This window comes from Petromyzon marinus, chromosome 14, assembly GCF_048934315.1.
Source record: "Petromyzon marinus isolate PM22_M1 ecotype Great Lakes invasive population chromosome 14, UKy_Petmar_22M1.pri1.0, whole genome shotgun sequence".
Lineage (NCBI taxonomy): Eukaryota > Metazoa > Chordata > Hyperoartia > Petromyzontiformes > Petromyzontidae > Petromyzon > Petromyzon marinus.
The window spans coordinates 14,427,434-14,451,648 of NC_133680.1; the positions used below are offsets into that span (position 1 = coordinate 14,427,434).

Here is a 24,215-nt window from a genome sequence, read left to right on the forward strand (position 1 = left end):
GCATGCAGTGGCATCCCCCGATGCCACTATATCACTCCGCCCCCTCGTAGCACTCAGCCGTCCCGGCTGACCACTCCCCCAGCTGACTCGTAATGGCAATGACAACGTGTGCCTCAACAGCGAACAGGACTATAACAAAACATCCCCAGCAATAAATACCCCAGCCCACCTGTACAAATGAACACTATATACAATTATACATGTCAATAAAATGGGTAGGCGAGCAAAACAAGTGCGCGAAACACACGACCCCGCACACCACCCACCAATGACACCAACCTCGTGTACCATCTCTCGACGACAAAGTAAAGGACAAAAACGGCCTGATGAGGGCTTGAGGCGCGACGGGTGGACGAACCAGCACTGGCGGCCACAGCGAATCGGCGAATAACCGTGGACGCATGAGGGGCCATACGGTATGCTGCCAACACGCCCGGAAGTACCAGGCCAGCTGAGAGTGGCGCCCTCGCGGTGGCGCCCTCGCGGCACCGAAAGACTCCGCTCCGAGTAGTGGAGACTCCGAACGCGGCCTCCTTTCACGCCATTGGAGCGCGCCGAGGTGGAGATTCAGAACGCGGCCCCCGGCCTACCCCGCCCACGCGCCGCCTCGACTCAACCCCACGCTGCGGTCTCACGCAACGGGGGCCTCGGGGGGGACAGCGAGGGGGTCTCGGGGGGGACAGCGAGGGGGTCTCGGGGGGACAGCGAGGGGGTCTCGTGGGGACAGCGAGGGGGTCTCGGGGGGACAGCGAGTGGGTCTCGGGGGGACAGCGAGGGGGTCCCGTTGTGATAGGGGATACCAGGGAGTCTCGGGGTGAGAGGTCGCGGCGAGAAGACGCCGGTGGAAGGATACGCGGGCGAGTTCATCCCTCGACATGGTGAGACACGGGGACACACGGGGATAGTCTGAGACACGGGGGGACAGTGAGAGACACGGGGACAGTGAGAGACAATGGGGAGACACGGGGACAGTGAGAGACAGTGGGGAGACACGGGGACAGTGAGAGACACGGGGACAGTGAGAGACAATGGGGAGACACGGGGACAGTGAGAGACACGGGGACAATGACAGACAATGGGGAGACACGGGGACAGTGAGAGACACGGGGACAGTGAGAGGCAATGAGGAGACACGGGGACAGTGAGAGACACGGGGACAGTGAGAGACACGGGGACAGTGAGAGACAATGGGAAGACACGGGGACAGTGAGAGACACGGGGACAGTGAGAGACAACGGGGAGACCCTCGCCGCCTGTGCCCCCAGATTCGCATCGCAGCGCTGAACGAGGCGGCCGCGCCGAGCGGGGAGCGCGGGGCCTTCGAGGGCGCCAATTCGAGGACCAAGGAGGCGCAGGTGACCCCAGCACACACACACACACCATGTAGCACACACACACACACACACCATGTAGCACACACACACCATGCAGCACACACACACACACACCATGTAGCACACACACACCATGTAGCACACACACACCATGTAGCACACACACACACACCATGCAGCACACACACACACCATGTAGCACACACACACACCATGTAGCACACACACACCATGTAGCACACACACACCATGTAGCACACACACACACCATGTAGCACACACACACACACCATGCAGCACACACACCATGTAGCACACACACACCATGTAGCACACACACCATGTAGCACACACACACCATGTAGCACACACACACACCATGTAGCACTCACACACCATATAGCACACACACACACACCATGTAGCACACACACACACACCATGCAGCACACACACACACACACCATGTAGCACACACACACCATGTAGCACACACACCATGTAGCACACACACACACCATGTAGCACACACACACACACACCATGCAGCACACACACACACACACCATGTAGCACACACACACACCATGTAGCACACACACCATGCAGCACACACACACCATGCAGCACACACACACCATGTAGCACACACACACACACCATGTAGCACACACACACACCATGTAGCACACACACACACACCATGTAGCACACACACACACCATGCAGCACACACACACACCATGCAGCACACACACACACACACCATGCAGCACACACACACACCATGCAGCACACACACACACACCATGCAGCACACACACCATGCAGCACACACACACACACCATGCAGCACACACACACACACACACCATGCAGCACACACACACCATGCAGCACACACACACCATGCAGCACACACACACACACACCATGCAGCACACACACACACCATGCAGCACACACACACACCATGCAGCACACACACACACCATGTAGCACACACACCATGCAGCACACACACACACACCATGCAGCACACACACACACACCATGCAGCACACACACACACACCATGTAGCACACACACACACACCATGTAGCACACACACCATGCAGCAGACACACCATGTAGCACACACACACACACCATGCAGCACACACACACACACCATGCAGCACACACACACACACCATGCAGCACACACACACACCATGCAGCACACACACACCATGTAGCACACACACACCATGTAGCACACACACACACACCATGTAGCACACACACACACCATGTAGCACACACACACACACCATGTAGCACACACACACCATGTAGCACACACACACACCATGTAGCACACACACCATGCAGCACACACACACCATGTAGCACACACACACACCATGTAGCACACACACACACCATGTAGCACACACACACACACCATGCAGCACACACACACACACCATGCAGCACACACACACACCATGCAGCACACACACACACACCATGCAGCACACACACCATGCAGCACACACACACACACCATGCAGCACACACACACCATGCAGCACACACACACACACACCATGCAGCACACACACACACACCATGCAGCACACACACACACCATGCAGCACACACACACCATGCAGCACACACACACACCATGCAGCACACACACACACCATGCAGCACACACACACACACACACCATGTAGCACACACACCATGCAGCACACACACACACACACCATGCAGCACACACACACACACCATGCAGCACACACACCATGTAGCACACACACACACACCATGCAGCACACACACACACACCATGCAGCACACACACACACACCATGCAGCACACACACACCATGCAGCACACACACACCATGTAGCACACACACACCATGTAGCACACACACATACACACGCCATGCAGCACACACAAACACACCATGCAGCACACACACACACCATGTAGCACACACACACCATGCAGCACACACACACACCATGCAGCACACACACACACCATGCAGCACACACACACACCATGTAGCACACACACACCATGTAGCACACACACACACACGCCATGCAGCACACACACACCATGCAGCACACACACACACCATGCAGCACACACACACCATGCAGCACACACACACACACACACCATGCAGCACACACACACACACCATGCAGCACACACACACCATGCAGCACACACACACCATGCAGCACACACACACACACCATGCAGCACACACACACACCATGCAGCACACACACACACCATGCATCACACACACCATGCAGCACACACACACACCATGTAGCACACACACACACACCATGCATCACACACACCATGCAGCACACACACACCATGTAGCACACACACACACCATGTAGCACACACACACACACCATGCAGCACACACACACACACCATGCAGCACACACACACACACCATGCAGCACACACACACCATGCAGCACACACACACACACCATGCAGCACACAACAACAACCGCCATTCGCCACTAAGTGGCGGTGACGTCACCACGACGCTTGTGCCAGGCTATGTGCACCCTGAGGCCACGTGAAGTGTCGAACGCCCGCTGCCAGGAGGTCACGGGGCAGACCCAGGTGCCACGGGTCGACTGACTTGAGATGACTGGCTGATGCACCAACTGTGCCCCCTACTGTGGCAACCTGCTGTGCTTTAGCCACCCGGCGCTGCGCTCGTTGTTGTGAGCGTCGCTCCTCCGCCCTCCGTTGTTGTTGGAGGGCGACTGCCTCCAACTGCCCAGTAGCGTCCTTCACGAGTCTCCTCCACAGAGGTCGATCTTGACACCGCTGGTACCAGTCATCGGCAAGTCCACTCAGCTCCACGTCCTCCTGTACCACGTCACTCCATCTCTTCTCTAGCCCGTGCCGCGCCCACTTAGCCCCCTCAATCCGGCCGAACAAAAGCTGTTTCGGCATGCGGTGGCTGGGCATGCGGGCTACATGACCCAGCCATCGCAGCCTTCCCCGCCGGAGGAGCTCACCGATTGGACCCTGCCCAGATCTTTCAAGGATTTGTGAGCTCCTCACACAATCCAGTCTGGTTAACCCAGGATGGATCGTAGGCAGGCCAGCCTAAATGTTTCTAACCGGCGAAGATGTTCCATTAGGGGGGTATAGCTCAGTGGTAGAGCATTTGACTGCAGCGCACACACACACCATGCAGCACACACACACCATCCAGCACACAAGCACCATGCAGCACACACACACACCATCCAGCACACAAGCACCATGCAGCACACACACACCATGAAGCACACACAGCACAGACACATAGCACACACACAGCATACGAACCATGCAGCACACACACCATGCAGCACACACACCATGCAGCACACACACACCATGCAGCACACACACACACCATGCAGCACACACACACACCATGCAGCACACACACACACACCATGCAGCACACACACACACCATGCAGCACACACACACACCATGCAGCACACACACACACACCATGTAGCACACACACACCATGCAGCACACACACACACACCATGCAGCACACACACACACACCATGCAGCACACACACACCATGTAGCACACACACACACACACCATGTAGCACACACACCATGCAGCACACACACCATGTAGCACACACACACACACCATGCAGCACACACACACACACCATGCAGCACACACACACACACCATGCAGCACACACACACCATGCAGCACACACACACCATGTAGCACACACACACCATGTAGCACACACACATACACACGCCATGCAGCACACACACCATGCAGCACACACACACACCATGTAGCACACACACACCATGCAGCACACACACACACACCATGCAGCACACACACACACCATGCAGCACACACACACACACACACCATGTAGCACACACACACCATGTAGCACACACACACACACGCCATGCAGCACACACACACCATGCAGCACACACACACACCATGCAGCACACACACACCATGCAGCACACACACACACACCATGCAGCACACACACACACACCATGCAGCACACACACACCATGCAGCACACACACACCATGCAGCACACACACACACCATGCATCACACACACCATGCAGCACACACACACACACCATGTAGCACACACACACACACCATGCATCACACACACCATGCAGCACACACACACCATGTAGCACACACACACCATGTAGCACACACACACCATGCAGCACACACACACACACACCATGCAGCACACACACACACCATGCAGCACACACACACCATGCAGCACACACACACACACCGTGCAGCACACAACAACAACCGCCATTTGCCACTAAGTGGCGGTGACGTCACCACGACGCTTGTGCCAGGCTATGTGCACCCTGAGGCCACGTGAAGTGTCGAACGCCCGCTGCCAGGAGGTCACGGGGCAGACCCAGGTGCCACGGGTCGACTGACTTGAGATGACTGGCTGATGCACCAACTGTGCCCCCTACTGTGGCAACCTGCTGTGCTTTAGCCACCCGGCGCTCCGCTCGTTGTTGTGAGTGTCGCTCCTCCGCCCTCCGTTGTTGTTGGAGGGCGACTGCCTCCAACTGCCCAGTAGCGTCCTTAACGAGCCTCCTCCACAGAGGTCGATCTTGACACCGCTGGTACCAGTCATCGGCAAGTCCACTCAGCTCCACGTCCTCCTGTACCACGTCACTCCATCTCTTCTCTAGCCCGTGCCGCGCCCACTTAGCCCCCTCAATCCGGCCGAACAAAAGCTGTTTCGGCATGCGGTGGCTGGGCATGCGGGCTACATGACCCAGCCATCGCAGCCTTCCCCGCCGGAGGAGCTCACCGATTGGACCCTGCCCAGATCTTTCAAGGATTTGTGAGCTCCTCACACAATCCAGTCTGGTTAACCCAGGATGGATCGTAGGCAGGCCAGCCTAAATGTTTCTAACCAGCGAAGATGTTCCATTAGGGGGGTATAGCTCAGTGGTAGAGCATTTGACTGCAGCGCACACACACCATGCAGCACACACACACCATCCAGCACACACACACCATCCAGCACACAAGCACCATGCAGCACACACACACACCATCCAGCACACAAGCACCATGCAGCACACACACACCATGAAGCACACACAGCACAGACACATAGCACACACACAGCATACGAACCATGCAGCACACACACCATGCAGCACACACACCATGCAGCACACACAGCATACAGACCATATAGCGCACACACAGCACACATACACCATGCAGCACACACAGCACACATACACAGCATACAAACCATACAGCACACACAGCATACTAACAATGCAGCACACACAGCATACTAACCATATTGCACTCACCATACAGCACACGCCATACAGCATGCACCACTCTGCACACAAAACAGCATACACACACTACAGCTCACACAGAACACACATGCTACACACACAACATACACACTACACACCCTATACACAGCACTTAGAGCATACACAATACCCGCAGCATATATGCTACAGAGCATACACACAGCATGCATCATACACAGCATGCATCATACACAGCATACACACAGCACATACACTACACACAGCACATATTAGACACAGCATACACCATACACACAACATACACTTAGCGCATATGTAGTGCAGTCCAACCACGCGGAGACGAGGAATTCTATAAGGGCTGGCAACCGTTTATTAAGACATGCTCTCACACTGCATCCTACACTCTCACCAGTGTAGGTGCACTCTATTCTCCGTCCTTCACTTGAACCTGGGATAACTATATACGTCGGGACTACTTCGACTACCCCTAGGCTCCCTCGGGGATACTATATACGTTGGGATCTCTTTGGCTACCCCTAGGCTCTCTCACCCGCCTGCCCGGGGCGGGGGATCAGCCAACACCGCCCCGCGACGAGGAGAGAGACCTCTTCCAGCCGATCCTTACCCTGGCTCCCCACGACGACCACGTGTCCCTCACGTGGTCTCCTTTAAAAGATATTTGTGGCCCCTTTGCGAAACTGGAAACGGCCCCAGGATATCAAATGCCACCAGTTCCTTGACACGTGATACCATGATAGATTGCAGTGGGGGTCGATTGTGCCGGGCCGGCTGCTTACGGCGGGCACAGTCATGACAACCCTTGACGAGAAGTGCCACGTCCTCCTCTATACCCGGCCAGTAATAATTATGTTTAATTGTTAGCAACATCTTTCGAGCTCCCAGGTGTATCACCTTTTCATGAATTTCATGGGCAAGCTTCCCTCGGAGGACCATAGGCACCACCACACAATACCTTAACAATTCAACATCCCATCGCATGAGGAGGCCATCATGAAGAGCTATGGCCGGGGACCTCGCTGGTGTGGCCATGTGATCGATTGGTGTGACGTGGTGTCGCAATCCCAATAACGAGGCATCCTCCATCTGAAACTGGGACCGTAATCCCCAGGTAACAGCCCACTATCAGATGGAGCCGCCGCGGCAGTTGCTAGGCCTCGGGCAAGGTAAGTTAATTTACCCTTTTTACCGGGTAAAAGGGTAAAGGGTAAAGGTGTTGACCATGCCAAGGGGTAAGGCAAAGGCTAGGGTAAAGGTAGCATGGAAGAATTACCCGGTAGGGTAAAGGTAGCGCAAATTATTACCCGGTAAATGCCCTGTTTACTGCTCGCTAAAAGCTCTGTGGCGCAGTCCGTGGCCTCCATTTAAAATTGGAATCATTGATGTCAGACCAGTTGGAGACGGACCACGTTCTTGAGGTAGAGGATAAGGTCAAGGATGCCAGCAACGGCATTTTCGGGGTCGCTGCGAACAGCAATCGAAAGAGGCAGCGGCATGCGTTCCCGTGGGAGCACACGCACGATTGGATGCAGGGTGATCCCCATGTGCAGCAAGGAAAGCGGCAGTGTGTACACTGCCGCAAGTGGTTTTCCTCACATCGGGGTGGAAAGCCCACCTCAAGAAGCACAAAATGCTTACCCCAGGCAGCGAGGTCGGGACGTTGGCGTCGGGGTGGAAACCTTTTTCATGTGTTTTATCCCTGTAATCGGGTAATTTGTATGGGGTAAGGGTAAAAAGTAGGGTAAATGTAGGCTTGTTGCTTTTTAACTTTTACCTTTTACCTGACCTTGCTAAAGGGTAAAAGGTAAGGGTAGAGGGATTGTATTGTGGTAAGGTAAAAGGTAGGGTAAAGGGAGTCTCGTTGTTTTTACCTCACCTTGCCGCGGTCTAACAGTTGCCACCAATTGAGGCGTTCCCACAACCGCAGGCCTACAGCGACTGGCGCCCTCTGTACAGGCACACCTGGTGCCTGGCGGAAGGCACGACAAGGCATTTGCGTTACCATATCGTGCCCCTTTCTTGTAGATGACCTCGTAGGAATACTCCTGCAGTACCTCGAGCCATGGGACAACTTACCGGAAGGCTGGTCAATACACAGGGAGTATTGCAGGGCGGCATGGTCCACGACTACCATAAGCCACAACCTTTTCGGTGCCATGCGACCGTAGTCGTTGCAAGTGCTCCTCGAATGTGCGGCCAACAATGATGTCATCAAGGTATATGAGACACGAATCCCACTGGAGGCCTGCCAAGACCAACTCCATAAGGTGCTGAAAGGTGGCTGGAGCCGAATGGAGACCCATCGGAAGGCAATTAAATTGAAACAAACCGTAGGGTGTGCGGAAAACGGTTTTAGGTTTCTAATCGTCATCTAACGGCAATTGCCAGAACCCGGATAACAAGTCCAGAGTGGAAAAAAAACCCGCACCCGAAAGAGCATCCAGCGAATCGTCCATGTGGGGCAGGGGTTAGGCATCTGCCACGGAGATTTTGTCGAGTTTATGGAAATCGACACAGAATCGGAAACTTCTATCCCGTTTTTTAACCAAGACAATGGGAGCCCATCACGGACTATTGGAATGAGAGATGATGTCCGCCGCAAGCATTCCGTCAACGGCTATGCGGACGTGATCCTTCTCCTTAGGGCTCAACATACGAGAGTTTAGACGAATAGGAGGCGAACTTCCCATATCTTTGTGGTGATGCAGTAGGGAAGTACGGCCTATGTCGAATTTACCACAACTAAAAACATCGGCGAATTGGTTCAAAAGTGCCCAAAGGCGATCCCTTTCATTCGGGGACAAGTCCGGGTTTTCCGTAAATAGCTTCTTGGTCTATCTTTGCTATTGATGCCCCCACGGTCTGGAATGCTATTGCCAATAAACTTCAACTTAAATCACATTCTATGAGATCTTCACTCAAAACTGCTCTAGAGGAGTTGTACACCCCTAGCTGCCACTGCTATTCGGTGGCCTAAAATATGGCTTTAGATCAGGGGTGTCCAAAGTTTTTTTAGTGAGGGCCAAATACAGAAAAATAAACAAAAGGCCGGGCCACACACTAGAGGTGACATTGACACATGAATACTGTGTGTATTTCTAACTCACCTATAATGTGAAGAACATTGCACTCAGTGGGAGCAGTGATGCTGTCCTTTGGATTGAAGGATGGCTGACATGTCAGGAGAAAGTTTGGTGGTTGAGACACGAAGGACTTCACAGAGATGGCTATCAGTCATTCTGGTTCTCAGTCTGCTTTTGTTCTGATTTAAGAGAAAATGTTTGTTCACATATGTATGTTGAGCCGAACAGGCTCATCATTATTTTTGCGTGGCGTCTCATCAGAGGAAACTTGGCATTATCCAAACTCTGATAGAAGTCAGGGAGGGAGAGAAGCTAATGTTGACTCTTCAGAGAATCATCACATTGCATTTCAATCAGTTCTAACTGCAGACTCTCTTCCACTTCTTCTGCATCCACCAGGAAGGGGGTCGAGAACAGCTTATTTGTTTTAAAATGACGGAAAAATCTTGGAAACGCTGGTTGAATTCTGTCACGAGAGATACAATCACAGACATATTTCTCCTTTTTAGCAGAAAGGTCGGCCTTTGGAAAAGCAGACTTGATTTCAGACAGCGCAGGGAAGTGTGCAGCATTAAAGCTTCGTAGTTGTGTCTCAAACAGGCGGAGCTTTACACAGAAGGCTTTCATGTGCGCATACAGGTGTGGCACCAGCTGTTCTTTGCCTTGTAGGTTCTTGTTCAGTGTATTCAGATGAGTAAGATCAACTAAAAATGCCAGGTCTGCCAGCCACAGAGGGTCACTCAGTTCATGAAGAGGTTGGCCCTTCTCTTTCAAAAACTGGTCGATTTCTGATCTCAGCGAATAAAACCGCTGCAGCACAGAGCCACGGCTGAGCCAGCGCACATCAGAGTGGTGGAGTACATACCCGTATTCAGCATCCACATCAGATAGGAAAGCTTGAAATTCTGTGGTACAGTTCTCTAGCTCGAATTATGTTGACAGTTTTTACAAGTGTTCATCACATCGCCCAGCTGGACAGTCTTGGCACAGTGCTTCTTGGTGGATTATACAGTGCATCCTAACAGCCTCACCTCCGCTCTATTTTACCTTGGCGCACACCATCGATGCCATTCCTTTGCGCTCGCCCATCATGGCCGCAGCTCCATCCGTTGTTACTCCACAGAGCTTGTCCCATTTAAGCCCCATCTTTTCAACTGCCTCTGACACAGCTTCAAAAATATCTCTACCCGTCGTTGTGCCTTTTAGGCTCATCATATCAAGCAGTTCCTCCGTACAGCAAAAATTATCATCTACTCCCCGCAAAAAAATTAACAGCTGCGCGGAGTCTGTGGCATCTGTGCTGTCGTCGCATGCTATCGAGTAAAAATCAAAAGCACAAGCTTTGTCTCTCAGCTGAAGTTTCAAGTTAGCTGACAAGTCCTCGATTCTCCGCACCACTGTATTTCTGGATAAGCTCACGCTGTTGAAATCCTGCACTTTTTCCGGGCACATTATTTCTGTGACTTTGATGAGGCACTGCTTTATGAAATAACCGTCTGAGAACGGTTTGCCGTGCTGGGCAATAAGTTTAGTGACTTCATAGCTTGTTGTTGTGGCGTTTTCCTGTATTTTGTTAGCACGAAAAAAATTGTTGTTGAGCTTGCAGGCTAGCCACCATTTGCTTGACTTTGTGTTCATTCGGCACCGGTGTATGATGTGTAGCTCTGATGCTTGGTCTCATAGTGCCGACGGACATTATACTCTTTCATCACAGCAACATCTTCATTGCAAATTCCCACCGTGTTTGAAATCTTCTACACTCACTTGCTATTTTGCGTTTCTTCGGTGCTGCCATTTCTGGTGACTCGCGGTAAAAGTTTTTCTTTGCTTAATTTTGTTTAGTGGAGAAGCACGGTTTTCCGTGGCTGGCTCCATCTAGTGTTGAAACTGAGAAGTGCAACAGAGTTGAGCTCAAGCTTCTTGTGCGGGCCATATTCAATTATATTTTCAGAATTTGCTGCGGGCCAATAAAAAGTGGACCGCGGGCCGCAGTTGGCCCGCGGGCCGTAGTTTGGACACCCCTGCTCTAGATTTTGGTGTTTTAATTTATTTATGTAGTTTATTGTTAAAAATTCGGTCACAGTCCCTATGATCACTGTTACATTGCATTTATGGCTTTTATTTTGGTGATTTCGAAAACGTTTTTTTTGGCCATGTTTTTGTTTATTGTAGTACGGAGTTAGACTGATGGCCTTAATCTTAGTTGTCTTGTGGTTGTTGTTGTTATTTGACTTGCATCCCACTGGGATTTTTGCACACAGCGTTGGTGTACGGTGCTATTTCAGGAATATTTTGATTGTTTTTTTCCTGGATTTTCTGTTTGCACAGTCACATAATCACTTGAAGATGTTTTCTTGTTCATGTTTTTTGTTTGTTGAGGTTGCATCCGATTCAAGAGCCGAATGGCTCACAGGGCTATACCAAATAAATGAACTATGAAACTATGAAACTAACTATAACTATGGTCCATGCTACGTCTGACTCATCACCTTCAACGATGCTACCGACGAGTCCCGTAGCGGTTTCAGTGTTCCCCGCCGAATAAGCAGGGGTCGCATGTGCCAGAACGGTGCCCACGAAAATAACGGCGTGCGCCGAGCCCGCGTTCAGAACCTGCAGGAAGGGTTCCTGGTTCGCCGCCACAAACGTCAGGGCCACCCACCAACGAAGGGCTTCGCGCCAAAGAATTAGAGGGGGTCAAAAGGACTCCCGCCTCAGGGACCGTCAATTTCAGGTGCTTCCGCAATCTCACGGGCACGAGCATTTGGGCGCCTGGCGGAATCCTCACCGAATCTTTAACTAGAGCCTGAATTCTGGCGGCCATCGGAGCCAATCGTATGGGGGAGTTCAAAAAATGTAATCGACGCCCCGACGGCATCTTTATACACCCCTGATCAATCAAGATCTTTATGGGCATCCTACCCAAGAAGTCAGTACCAAAGAGACATGGTACGGCCAACATCTTAGAAACCAAGACCGGACCCACCAATGAAATGTCCCCAATCCTCACAGAGGCACACATCTGTCCTATAATGCCCAGGCTACCGCCATTGGCGGCCACGCAAGCACCATGAACCGGGTCCAATGGACAGGATGGAGTGGGCAAAAGGCCGAAAATGTACTCGGATATTATGGTGGCTGACGCCACCTCAACATCCTGAATATATTCATTCACCACGGACGACCCGGCTGCAGCCGCCACAACGCGGTGTGCGAGTGCGTCCCATTGCCTGACGCCTTTCGGCCATCCGACTGCTGATTGCGCGCGCTGTTCAAGGAACGTGCAACGGGGCGGGGACGACGACTCGATTCGGCGGGCAGTAACCACTAGATGGGTGAGGTACGGGGAGCGACCGAGCGTATGATGCTCCACAACTCGCTTGGGGCCCCACGGAAGAGGAGGACGTGGAGGCAGAAGATTAGTCCCGGCGGAGGCTTCGACGTTGTTTCGACAGCCCCTGGCAATGTGGCCCAGCTGGCCACACCTGAAGCAGGCAGGGGGTGGCGACCGACCCGAAGGGGGGACCTTTGCACGCCATCGCTCCCCCAGCCAACATCCCCTGACACCTCCCCCCCCGCTGGTCACGGTCGAAGGAGGCGCACGCCTGGGCTCCGTCTTGCGGCGTGATGGGGTCTGGCTCCGTCTTCTCCCCCGCGCATGCCGCCACCGCAAGCCACTGGCGCAGGCCGAGATGGGCCTGAATGCCCTGGGCTACTCTCAAAGACGACAGGTCGGCTTCCTCCGCAATGGATAAAATGACGTCCAGCTCCCGCGCCAGTGAAAGGAGCAGATCCAGCGCCAGCGAGTCGAGCGCCGCCATGTCCATATTCGGATACTCTGCTTGCCGGAGCGCCAGCAGCGCGCTGCGGAAGGCAAGAGGCATCTCGGCCTTCCCCCGCCTCCGCAGCAGAAATCTTCGACGCGCATTAGACGGCGGGTCAAAAATGGCAGCCATCTGCGCGCACGCCTGCGGGAGTGTCGCCCGATTCGCGACCGGCCAAGGAGTCATAGTCCAAGGCCGTCGGCAGGGAATGTAGCATCTCGTTGCTCTACCACCTGACCAATACGTACGGCACTTTGAAGTGACGCTGAAAAGCCGTCCAATCACCACCCGACGCAACAAATGGGCGAATTGGAGGCAGGTAGAGATATTAAAAAAAAAATAGCGCTAGAATCCGGTGGTCGGTAGTGGGTGTGCGGCCGGAACAATCTCACCCGATACCTGCGTCACAGGCGAAGACAATAGCGCCCGGTTGCTGCTTCGCAGCGGAAGACAAAATGGCGCCCGATACCTGCGTCGCCGGTGAAGACAAAATGGCGCCAAACTTCTGCGTCACGGCTGAAGAAGAATTGTCAGGAACCGGTAGCTCCAACACCACATCGCTCCCCACGACGGCCACGTGTCCCTCACGTGGTCCCCCTTAAAAACCCTGTGGGTAACTCCTCCCCCTTAGCTCGGCCCCGCCCACTTTCTGGAAAGTGCTTTCCGAACGTCCCCCCACCTGGCCCATGACGTTACGTCATCCTTGGCCTCGCATAGCTCTCCATCCACTCGGCCTTCCTTACGCTCATCCCTCATTGACTGCTCACAGTACTCTACACATTTCATTTCATTTTTCATTTCACACATACACTACACACAGCGCATACATTATACTCTATACAGCCCAAACAGAATATATGTTTAACACGTAGGCTTTCGCGACCAATATCCTCAATAATTGAGGTTTTTTGGGTTAGATCGTGTAAATATATAAATAAGTTGTAGATGTTGTGGCTTGGCTCTCCAACACAACGGTGTGCTGTACAGCGACGAATTGACATGTTCTGTTTACGTGACAACCCTTACTAGTTGGCTGTGTCGGGTAGTGGTGGGTTTTAACGACAAATTTATATTTTTACGTGATATAACCCAAAAAAACCTATATTATGCACAGCATCTGTTTGTATATTGAATTGATTTTGCACCGTATATAGCCACCGTGCTTGGTGGAGGTGCGGGGGAAGGACAAAAACACACTAACGCAGCATATGCACACAGCACATACAACATACAGCACATACACTATACACAGCATACCCACTCCATATACAGACTAAATACAACACACAATGTATACACCACATCCACACAGCCTACACACTGCACACAGCATACATACTACAGGTGTGTGCCTTGACGGATTAAGACGTTGCACTCACAATTGACTTATTCCACCATGAGTGAGTGGCTGAGTATGTGAATGAATGAATGGGGGAGTGAATGAGTGTGTTATTGTGACCTGCAGTGTGATGCTTGAACACAGCATGGATGAGACGGAACAGTGAGTCTGGAATAGACCGAGGTTGTGTGTGTGTGCGCACACGTCACCTGAGTGTTCCTCTTTGCAGGAGGCAGAAGCGTTTGCAGTTTACAACAAAGCTCTGGAACTTCAGAAGCACGACCGAGTCGCGGAAGCCACGGAAGTTTATCACAAGCTCCTCCGTACCCCTCTGCTGAAAGAGGTAACGCGGGGCGGCTGCCGCGCAAGGGGAGTTGAGGTGAGGGTGGAGCGAGTGGCTCGCCATCGTAAAGGTTGCGAGTTTCAACTCCTGGTTGGGGAGGTGTGCCTTGGCCCATCATGCGGACTTTCCACCACTGGCTCAGCAGGTCTGTAAACAGGAGATGGGCACCAATGCCTCAATGCTCACTTGAGCTGGAAAAATCGCTTTGGTGTTTTAAAGTGTCAGAGCACCGGGCCGGCACTGCCGAGAATCCTGGGTATGAATTCTTGGTTTGGACTCGGAGAGTCAAGGTTGGTCCATGGTCCATGGCTTGCCTCTGTAAATGTTGGTCCGAAAGGCGCCATCGGCTGACGGACTAAGAAGCTACGATATTTTATTTTGCCTAACGAGACACTCCCCCCCCATGTCTATTGATGTTCTCATCTACATCCATAGTAGCACACGGTGAGTATTATACAACCTCGGGAGAATGTGGAACGGTGTGCCTGTGGTGAACTGCTCGTTGTTATTCGCTGTTTTGTGCAGGCAGTTCCCAACGACGATGAGCAGCAGGAAGGGGTGCTCAAAGGCACCGGGTTCATGCTCAAGTATTCTGCATACAAGAACCTGGCGAGCCTCTCGGCCCAGTCGGGGAACCTGCAGACCGCTCTGGATTACTACCTGGAGGTGCGACTCCTGCACAACGCACAGTACACGCCCACGAAGACCGTTTGCGATACCTGTGCCCTCGCACACACCAGCGTTGGATACTCTCGCATTATTTTTCGCCGAAGATGGAACTTGATTGCGAAAAGCAAACTTCCAATGTGCGAGGAGGAAAGTGTTGAATCCATGTGTAGTAGCCACGATGGCTCGTAGATCAGAAACATGGACGCTGACAGAGCATGGAACAAAAGCTCAAAAATGTACAAGAAGCACGGACAGATGCATGCAGGGGATTACAATGAGAGACAGAAAGAGGAGTGCGTGGATTAGAGAACACACAGGTTTAATGCATTGTTTTGACTGTTAAGAAGCGTTAGAGGGCTTGGGTAGAACACGTCCCTATAAGGGGCGATGAGCTGTGTGTGTGTGAATAAATGGTTAGTGCGCTGCGTTATTAACGCGGCGACCCATATTAGATTCCTGCTCACGACCAATAGCATTGGCAAATATTTAAATCGGTCCTCAAATGATGACCCGGTGCAGTGCATAAACATCGCCACTTGGGAGACAAAGGCAGCCGAGTATGGTGCTGGCCAGCCACCCCATTGTGTGCTGTGCCGGCTTTAATAGGTGCTCCCTAACAGCACTTGCCCCAATAGTCTGTTAAGGCTATGAGGGGGATTTTTGTTTTTGAATTATTACTGAGTGGCGGTGAGAGGGAAAGCATCCAGGTAAGACATCCACCACACAAATGAAGAAATTTAGTCAGCTGTTGTGCTGAGTTCAGCCTGTGCTGTCGCCGTGTTCAGGCCGCTTTGTTGCTGTGTTCACTCCGTGCTGTCACCTTGTTCAGGCCGTGCTACTAGACGCCTCGGACGTGACGCTGTGGTTCAGGATGGGCAGTGTGGCGGTGCGGCTGCTGCGGATGCCGTTGGCACGGCACGCCTTCGAGGAGGGCCTGCGCTGCAGCCCCATGCACTGGCCCTGCCTCGACCGCCTCATCACCGTGCTGTATGCACTCGGGGACTACGGCTGTGGGTGGCCGCAACGAACAAGCGCGCACCGTACCATCACCACCACTCACTGCACCAGAACGCACACTGCACCAGCACGCGCACCACACCAGTACCCCCACTCACCGCACCAGAACCGCCGCTGACTGCGCTAGCACCGCCACTCACTGTGCCAGAATGTACACTGCACTAGCGCGTGCACCACACCAACACGCGCGTACCAGCACTCATTGCTTCAGAACGCACATTGCACCAGCACATGCACCGCACTCGCACCGCCACTCACTGCGCTAGAATGTAAACTGCACCAGCACTCGTACCGCACCAGCACTCATTGCACCAACATGCACACTGCACCAGAACCCACCGCACCAACTCTCACCGCACCAGCACTCACCACTCCAGTACGCGGACTACACGCAAACCTCACAGCCTCCCGCATATGCGGTGCTGGAAGCGTAATGGCAGATTCCACTCACAGAAACATTCCGTTTCAGTAGCAAATTCTGCTTCGACGTTTCACTCATTACAACCCACGATATTCCTAGACTGCACCGAATACATTTTTCACAATAGTGCCGCATATGCGGTGCTGGAAGCGTAATGGCAGATTCCACTCACAGAAACATTCCGTTTCAGTAGCAAATTCTGCTTCGACGTTTCACTCATTACCACCCACGATATTCCTAGACTGCACCGAATACATTTTTCACAATAGTGCCAATAACGCAGGAGTGATTGGTGTATAAGAGGCTATACTCTGCTGATGAGACCTGATAAGTAGAAACAGCGCCGAGGGTTCGGTTGCTTAAAGAAATCATGCTGCAAAATCATTGGTTCAGAAGGCCTTTGGCTGATGGTCTACAGCAGCGATGGGCAACCTGAGGCCTGCTGGCTGCATGCGTCCCGTGGAGCCCCTCGTGGTGGCCTGGCCTCTGTGTCTGTAGGGTGATGCGTTGGGTCATGGTTAGTGCGAAAGCACGATGTCAAGCTTATGGCCCACCGAGGTGTAGGGGACCGCTCTCGTTGCCCACGGACTTGTCTGGGTTGTCCCTCACCTCCAATTAGCACGGTTGGCAATGTACGATGCGATAGAAGTCCAACGTACATACATCACTAGACTACAGTGTCATATTTGTATTTTTCATTTTGTAACACACATTCAGGTTGCCTCTACTACATCTACCAAGCGCTACAGAAGGATCCCGGCTATGGCAAGGGGCTTGTGCTGATGGCAAAGATCTTCCAAGAGCAGCCAAGCCTCAAATATGACTCCTTCTCTATGTTCTCCAAGTGGTAATGCACCCTGCTGTGTGTGCTCCCACTCACACACCTGCATGTGTGTGTATATACACAGGTGTGTGTATATACATTCACAAGTGTGTGTATGTATATACACCACGGTTTAGCAGTGCCGTAACGAGCGAGTACCAGGATCCAAGTCGTGTGCTGGTGAACCACGCTGTGCGCTCACGGTCGCTCGGTCCCCTCTTCTTCCCCTACCGCTCTATCGCGGCTCTTGGCAGCTGAGGCTCAGTTCCGCCTCTTGAGCCGAGTGTCCGTGCCTCGGACCTCATTTCAAGAGGGGACATTTATCGTCCCTCCTTGTTCCTCGAACTGCACACAGCTGGGCTTCGGAACGCGCTTACGATAATAATTTTAGGACATTTCGTATTTGCGTCATTCTTCTTGTGCGAGGCTATCGCGAAGGAAGGCGCAGCTGGGTTTCACGGAAGCAGTCTGCAGTGGTTTCACAGTAGAGGGTGGTGTTGCTACGTGTAATCCCAATTAACCGGTGGTGACAAGTTGAGTTTCGAATTTATACTTGTGTCACCAGGCGAGAACTCAAGAGGCCAGGCTGCCAGTAGTAGGGCGCTGTGTTTGCTTTCTGTGATCCCAATTGAGTAATTTGCAGTCGATTCGAACTTGGCAAATGTGGACCCTGACGAAACACATTTGCCAACTCTTTTTCCAATGATGTCGCAGGGTCTTTAACGTCCGCCATGAAGCGGACTGCACGTATTTATACAGTTTGTACACCTGCAAAAACCTGGACAGCCCGCTGGATTCGAACCGCAAATCTGAGCAACGAGCAGTGAATGCCCTACCGCCGAGCCGTGTGAACCGCCCCGCGGCGTACAGCGCGACTCGGCTCAACATGCTCATTGCTGGCTCCCACCTCTCTGCTTTGCCACCACTGCCTGCTTTACAACAATGCCTTGCGTGAGGCCTACGAAGTTAGTCCAGGAGAGGTCCGTTTGTTCTTAGAGATCAGGAAACACGGGTCGATGAGACATGGAATTAATCGTAGTCGCTGCTAGACAGCCCGAGTTGGTGTGGTTTGATGTGGGTGGATGTGTGATTATCTGTACCGTATGATAATTATCTGTACCATGTGATTGTTGGCGCTGTCTATGTGCGCCGTGTGATCACGTATTTTTTTTTTTAATCGTGTGAGCTATGTGTGATAATGCCTGTGCTATGTGCTTGTCATTGCGTGCGCTGTGTGATGGTCTGCGTTTGTGCGTGTGTAGTGACCCCCGTATACACTCGGCGCGAGTGAGCGAGGAGGAGGCCAAGGCGTTTGTTGACGAGGCATTGGAACTGAGGGAGAAGCGCCGCACCTTGTGGGAGCCTCAGGAGGCCGAGGAGGAGCCCACCCTGGCGTACCCGCTGCGTGAATTCACGTGCGTCACAAAGATCCCTCGTATAGACTTTAACAGACTTATGGGGCAAGTGCTGTTAGCGGGCACCTATGATGGCCGGAAGGGGACACGAGGTGGTGGGTGGCCAGCACCTCACCCGGCCGCTTTTGTCTCCCTAGTGGCGATGTTTACACACTGCATGAGGTATTCATTTTAGGCTGAGTCGACCTATGGGAGGCTCACGACCAGTTCAGATAATCGTGTTGGCCGTGACTGAAATCGAACTCAGGTCGCTGGTTTGTAGTGCAGCACGCTAATCACTGCTACCGCTCCCCACAACAACAACAACTGTCATTCACCACTAAGTGGCGGTGACGTCACCACGGCGCTTGTGCCAGGCCATGTGCACCTTGAGGCCACGTGAAGTGCGAACGCCCGCCGGCAGGAGGTCACGGGGCAGACCCAGGTGCCACGGGTCGACTGACTGAGATGACCAAGATGGCTGGCTGATGCACCACCTGTGCCCTCTACTGTGCCAACTTGCTGTGCTTTAGCCACCCGGCGCTCCGCTCGTTGTTGTGAGCGTTGCTCCTCCACCCTAAGTTGTTGTTGGAGGGCGACTGCCTCCAACTGCCCAGTGGCGTCCTTCACGAGCCTCCTCCACAGAGGCCGATCTTGACACCGCTGGTACCAGTCATCGGCAAGTCCACTCAGCTCCACGTCCTCCTGTACCACATCACTCCATCTTCTCTAGCCCGTGCCACGCCCGTTTAGCCCCCTCGATCCAGGCCGAACAAAAGCTGTTTAGGCATGCGGTGGCTGGGCATGCGGGCTAAATGACCCAGCCAACGAAGCCTTGCCTGCCAGAGGAGCTGACCGATGGTACTTTGTCCAGATCTTTCAAGGATTTGTGAGCTCCTTACACAATCCAGCCTGGTTAAACCCAGGATGGATCGTAGGCAAGCCAGCCTAAATGTTTCTAACCGGCGAAGATGCTCGATTAGGGGGTCCACGTTTCGCAAATTTGTGAAACCGCTCCCCACACACGTACACACACGTACAAGGACAAAGATCCCCCGTATAGCCTTAACGGGCCAAGTGCTGTTAGCAAGCACCTATAAAGGCCGGCACGGCACACGAGGGGGTGGGTTGCCAACACCATGCCCGGCCGCCTTTGTGTCCCTAGTAGCGATTTTTATGCATAGTACCAGGTACTCATTTGAGGCTGAGTCGACCTAGGGGAGGCCCAGGACCGGTTAAGATCATCGTGTTGGCCGTGAGTGGGAATTGTACTCAGGTCGCCAGGTTCGTAGTGCAGCGTGCTAACCGCTACACTACCACTGCCCACACACGTACACACACACACAACAACGTCGTAAGGCAACGTCGTAACGCATCGCCGCACAGTCTACATTCACTCTCAGAAAGAGAGCGAATGATTCAGAGGCGCAGGCAACTACAGACGAGCGGTAAGGCAAACAAAACCGGCACCCTGCAATGGGATGTTTGGCCCCATGAGTGAGTGTCTATACACGTGGGGGAAAATCGGAGTGCTCAGAGGAAACTCACACATGTAAGGTGGTATACCGATGGAAATAAACCCACTTACAATACTGCCATACCCGGCTATCAGAGACAGGGTCCCCCCACCACTCCACCATGGCTATGGCTGCGACTGGTTGATGTGCCGAGGGGTGTCCTGCCAGTGGTTACTTCTTCAGACGTAAAACATCGTTTCTTCATAACTGCTTTTTGTGTTTAGTTTGTCCTCCCACACCTATTAACATACTATACATACAACTGAGGAGTGGTGTGTGTAATCCCAATTGAGTAAATTGCAGTTGATTCAAAGTTGGTAAATGTGGACCATGACGAAGAAACACAATGGCCTCCTCTTTTTAAATGGTCTTGCGTGGTCTTTACCATCTGCCATGAAGTGGAAAGCACTTATTTGTACGGTTCGTACACTCGCAGTAATAACCAGGGCGGTCTGCAGGATTCGACCCGCAAACCCGTGCAACGAACAGTGAATGTCCTCCAGCCTCAAATTTTAGTGTACAATGTTTTGATGCCCCCTTGAGCGCCTGTCCTGCTGCTCCACGCTTAGTTGAAGAGCGGCGACATTAGTGAGCGGTCTTATCGAGCGGTGCGTAAAGTTGACACGAGTGGCCCCATGTTTCCTGCAGCTGGAAGAGTCTGGGCGTTTGCCTCCTGGAGACGTTCAAGGACTTCACGGTACAGGAGCTGCCGTGTCCCAGCCTGGGCCTCCACGTCGACCTCTCGGCCTATGTCAGCAAGGAGTTGCTCGCGACAGCACCCAAGGGAACATCCTCCTCCATCTCCACTTCCTCTGCCACTACCGCGCCCTCCTCCCCCGCTACCGTTTCTCCCGATGCTCCTCTCGCCGGGGTCGTCCAGGCCACGCCTGCTCCCACATCTCAGGACTCCGGCGCAGCGAGCCAGGCCCAGGGTTCGCACCGGGCCGAGTCCCCGGCGGCGGCGGTTGTGGGGGCAGCAGTCGCGGCATTGGTGGCGCCGCCCCTTGGGCACCCATCTAGCGACTCTGAGCTTGTCCTGGACGCAGTTGTGGCCGAGTGGGGCCTGGCATGGACCACGGGGCCCACGGGAACCACGGAAACAATGGGGGTCACGGGGCCCGCTGGAGCCACGTGGACTGCGGGGCTCACAGAGACCACGGTACCCATGGGGTCCGTGGGGTCTATGGGACCCACGGAGTCCACTGGGCCCACAGGGATCACGGGGCCCGTGGGATCCATGGGAACGACCAGGTCCGCTGAGCTCATGGAGACCGCCGGGCCGACAGGAACCACGGAACCCATGGGGTCCACTGGGGTCACAGGGACTGCGGGGCCCACGGGACCCGCTGGGCTCATAGGGACCATGGGCGCCATGGGACCCACGGGATCCGCAGGGCCTACGGAGCCCACGGGACCCACGGAACGTGTGGTTCCCACGAGATTGAGTTCGGCGGGCGACGACAACGACGTGGGCAGCAGCGACGTATCGTCCACGGAGGCCGTCGCCGCCGCGCCACAGGTAGGAGCCGCGCCGGCCCCGCCGCACAAACTCGGCGCACGCCGCTCTTACGGGCACTCACGGGGGGGTGGGGAGGGGGCGTCTCCGGGAGCGAGGTGCGCACCACCCTCGTCACGTGATCGTGACGGCCACCTCGTACCGCGTCTTGGCCACGCGAGTCCACCTTGTGAGGGATCGTCGAATGTGGGCAGCTGTGGGCTGCGCAGTACGGTGAGTGAGGTGCACAACCGATCCTGTGCGTGTAGACTGTGGTGGACTGACTGTGGGACATGCGTTAATTTGGAGGCATAGCTGTGAGTATCGTAGCATTTGCATGTTGGGATATTTGGCCAATTGGGCAGAAGATAGCTGGCACACTTTGCCCTGTGCTCTATTAAACTATACAACCAAACAATATGTTTTATTTTACCAGGTAAGGCCTACTCAGCTACATAGCTCTTTTTCAGAAGCGACCTGGCCACAAACGATAGCTCAACGAAGTGGCTTATTTGGAAATTTCTATCAGCAAAATACTGTAAACACATGTCGATTCTAAATGTGGAGGGAAAAACCGGAGGACCCGGAGAAAAATCCACGCGACCACGGGGAGAGAGAGATGCACACTCCATGTGATCCTTATGGCGGTACCCCGGGTTACCAAATAATACAAAATGAACGAGGCAATTAAATATTTTATTTCTGGGACACTTTTTTCCAGGGGTGTACCTAACTCCGCGACTGGGGTACTAATGAATCTGAAATCGGTGCTACTCTGCGATGTTGAAACGCAGCGAGGACGATTGCGCCGAAACCCTGAACGCTCGTACGCACCACAGTGGTGCATCGTGAGTACAGCTCGTCGAGATGAGTCGATTGCCGCACCACCAACCATCAACAGACTAAAAATTACTGCATCACGGACACTGCGTGAGCCGGGGTACTATGCTACCCTGGGGTACCGCCTTAAGGTTCATATATACAAGCGTCAGGGTTGGGCTCGAACCCTCAACCTCCTAGTGTACCGAGAAACCGAGATAATGATGGTGGCAGCTGCCTCGGGCGATTCTGACGTGGGAACCGCGGCGACTCCACTCCTGTGCCGTGCGCCCGCAGATTTTCTCTTCGGCCTCCCAGCCGCGCCCCCACCACGGCGCCACGTCACCCAGCCAGGGCATCGCTGCCGTGCCGGCCGGGGGGCACACGTACGCCATCACGGCTCACGCGCGCTCCGCTCACCTCGCCGCCGCTGCCGCTGCCACCGCCGCCGCGCACTCCAGCAGCGGCACCTCAATGCAGCCGTCCTTCAAAGGTGCGCACCGGCAGCGCGTGCGGCACTCCACGGGAACGCCGTTAGCGTGGCTCCACGAGAGCACGTTCACCGTGGTGATGTGTCTATGGAAAGGCAATGACATCCAGACCAGGCAGAAGCAACTTGAAAGTGGTAATTCTCACCTACTTTAGAAGGAACGAGCGTGAAATAATGTAATGTTTGCTCAGAAATTTGTATGGTCGTGTTCAGCGGGCTA

General features: G+C 53.5%; 1 protein-coding gene across 2 annotated transcripts in view; it reads left to right on the forward strand.

Annotated features, from left to right (window-relative positions):
- The first annotated feature begins 748 nt into the window (after window positions 1–748).
- Window positions 749–24,215, forward strand: part of LOC116942285 (calcineurin-binding protein cabin-1-like) — a 78,238-nt gene continuing 54,771 nt past the window's right edge. For both annotated transcript variants that reach the window (XM_032953992.2, XM_076067126.1), the window contains exons 1-9: window positions 749–878; window positions 1,266–1,355; window positions 15,237–15,350; window positions 15,876–16,016; window positions 16,849–17,029; window positions 18,175–18,304; window positions 19,543–19,695; window positions 21,840–22,710; window positions 23,803–23,998. In XM_032953992.2, coding sequence (XP_032809883.2) covers window positions 876–878; window positions 1,266–1,355; window positions 15,237–15,350; window positions 15,876–16,016; window positions 16,849–17,029; window positions 18,175–18,304; window positions 19,543–19,695; window positions 21,840–22,710; window positions 23,803–23,998 — 1,879 coding nt within the window. In that variant the 5' untranslated portion in view covers window positions 749–875. The remainder of the gene's footprint in view (window positions 879–1,265; window positions 1,356–15,236; window positions 15,351–15,875; window positions 16,017–16,848; window positions 17,030–18,174; window positions 18,305–19,542; window positions 19,696–21,839; window positions 22,711–23,802; window positions 23,999–24,215) is intronic.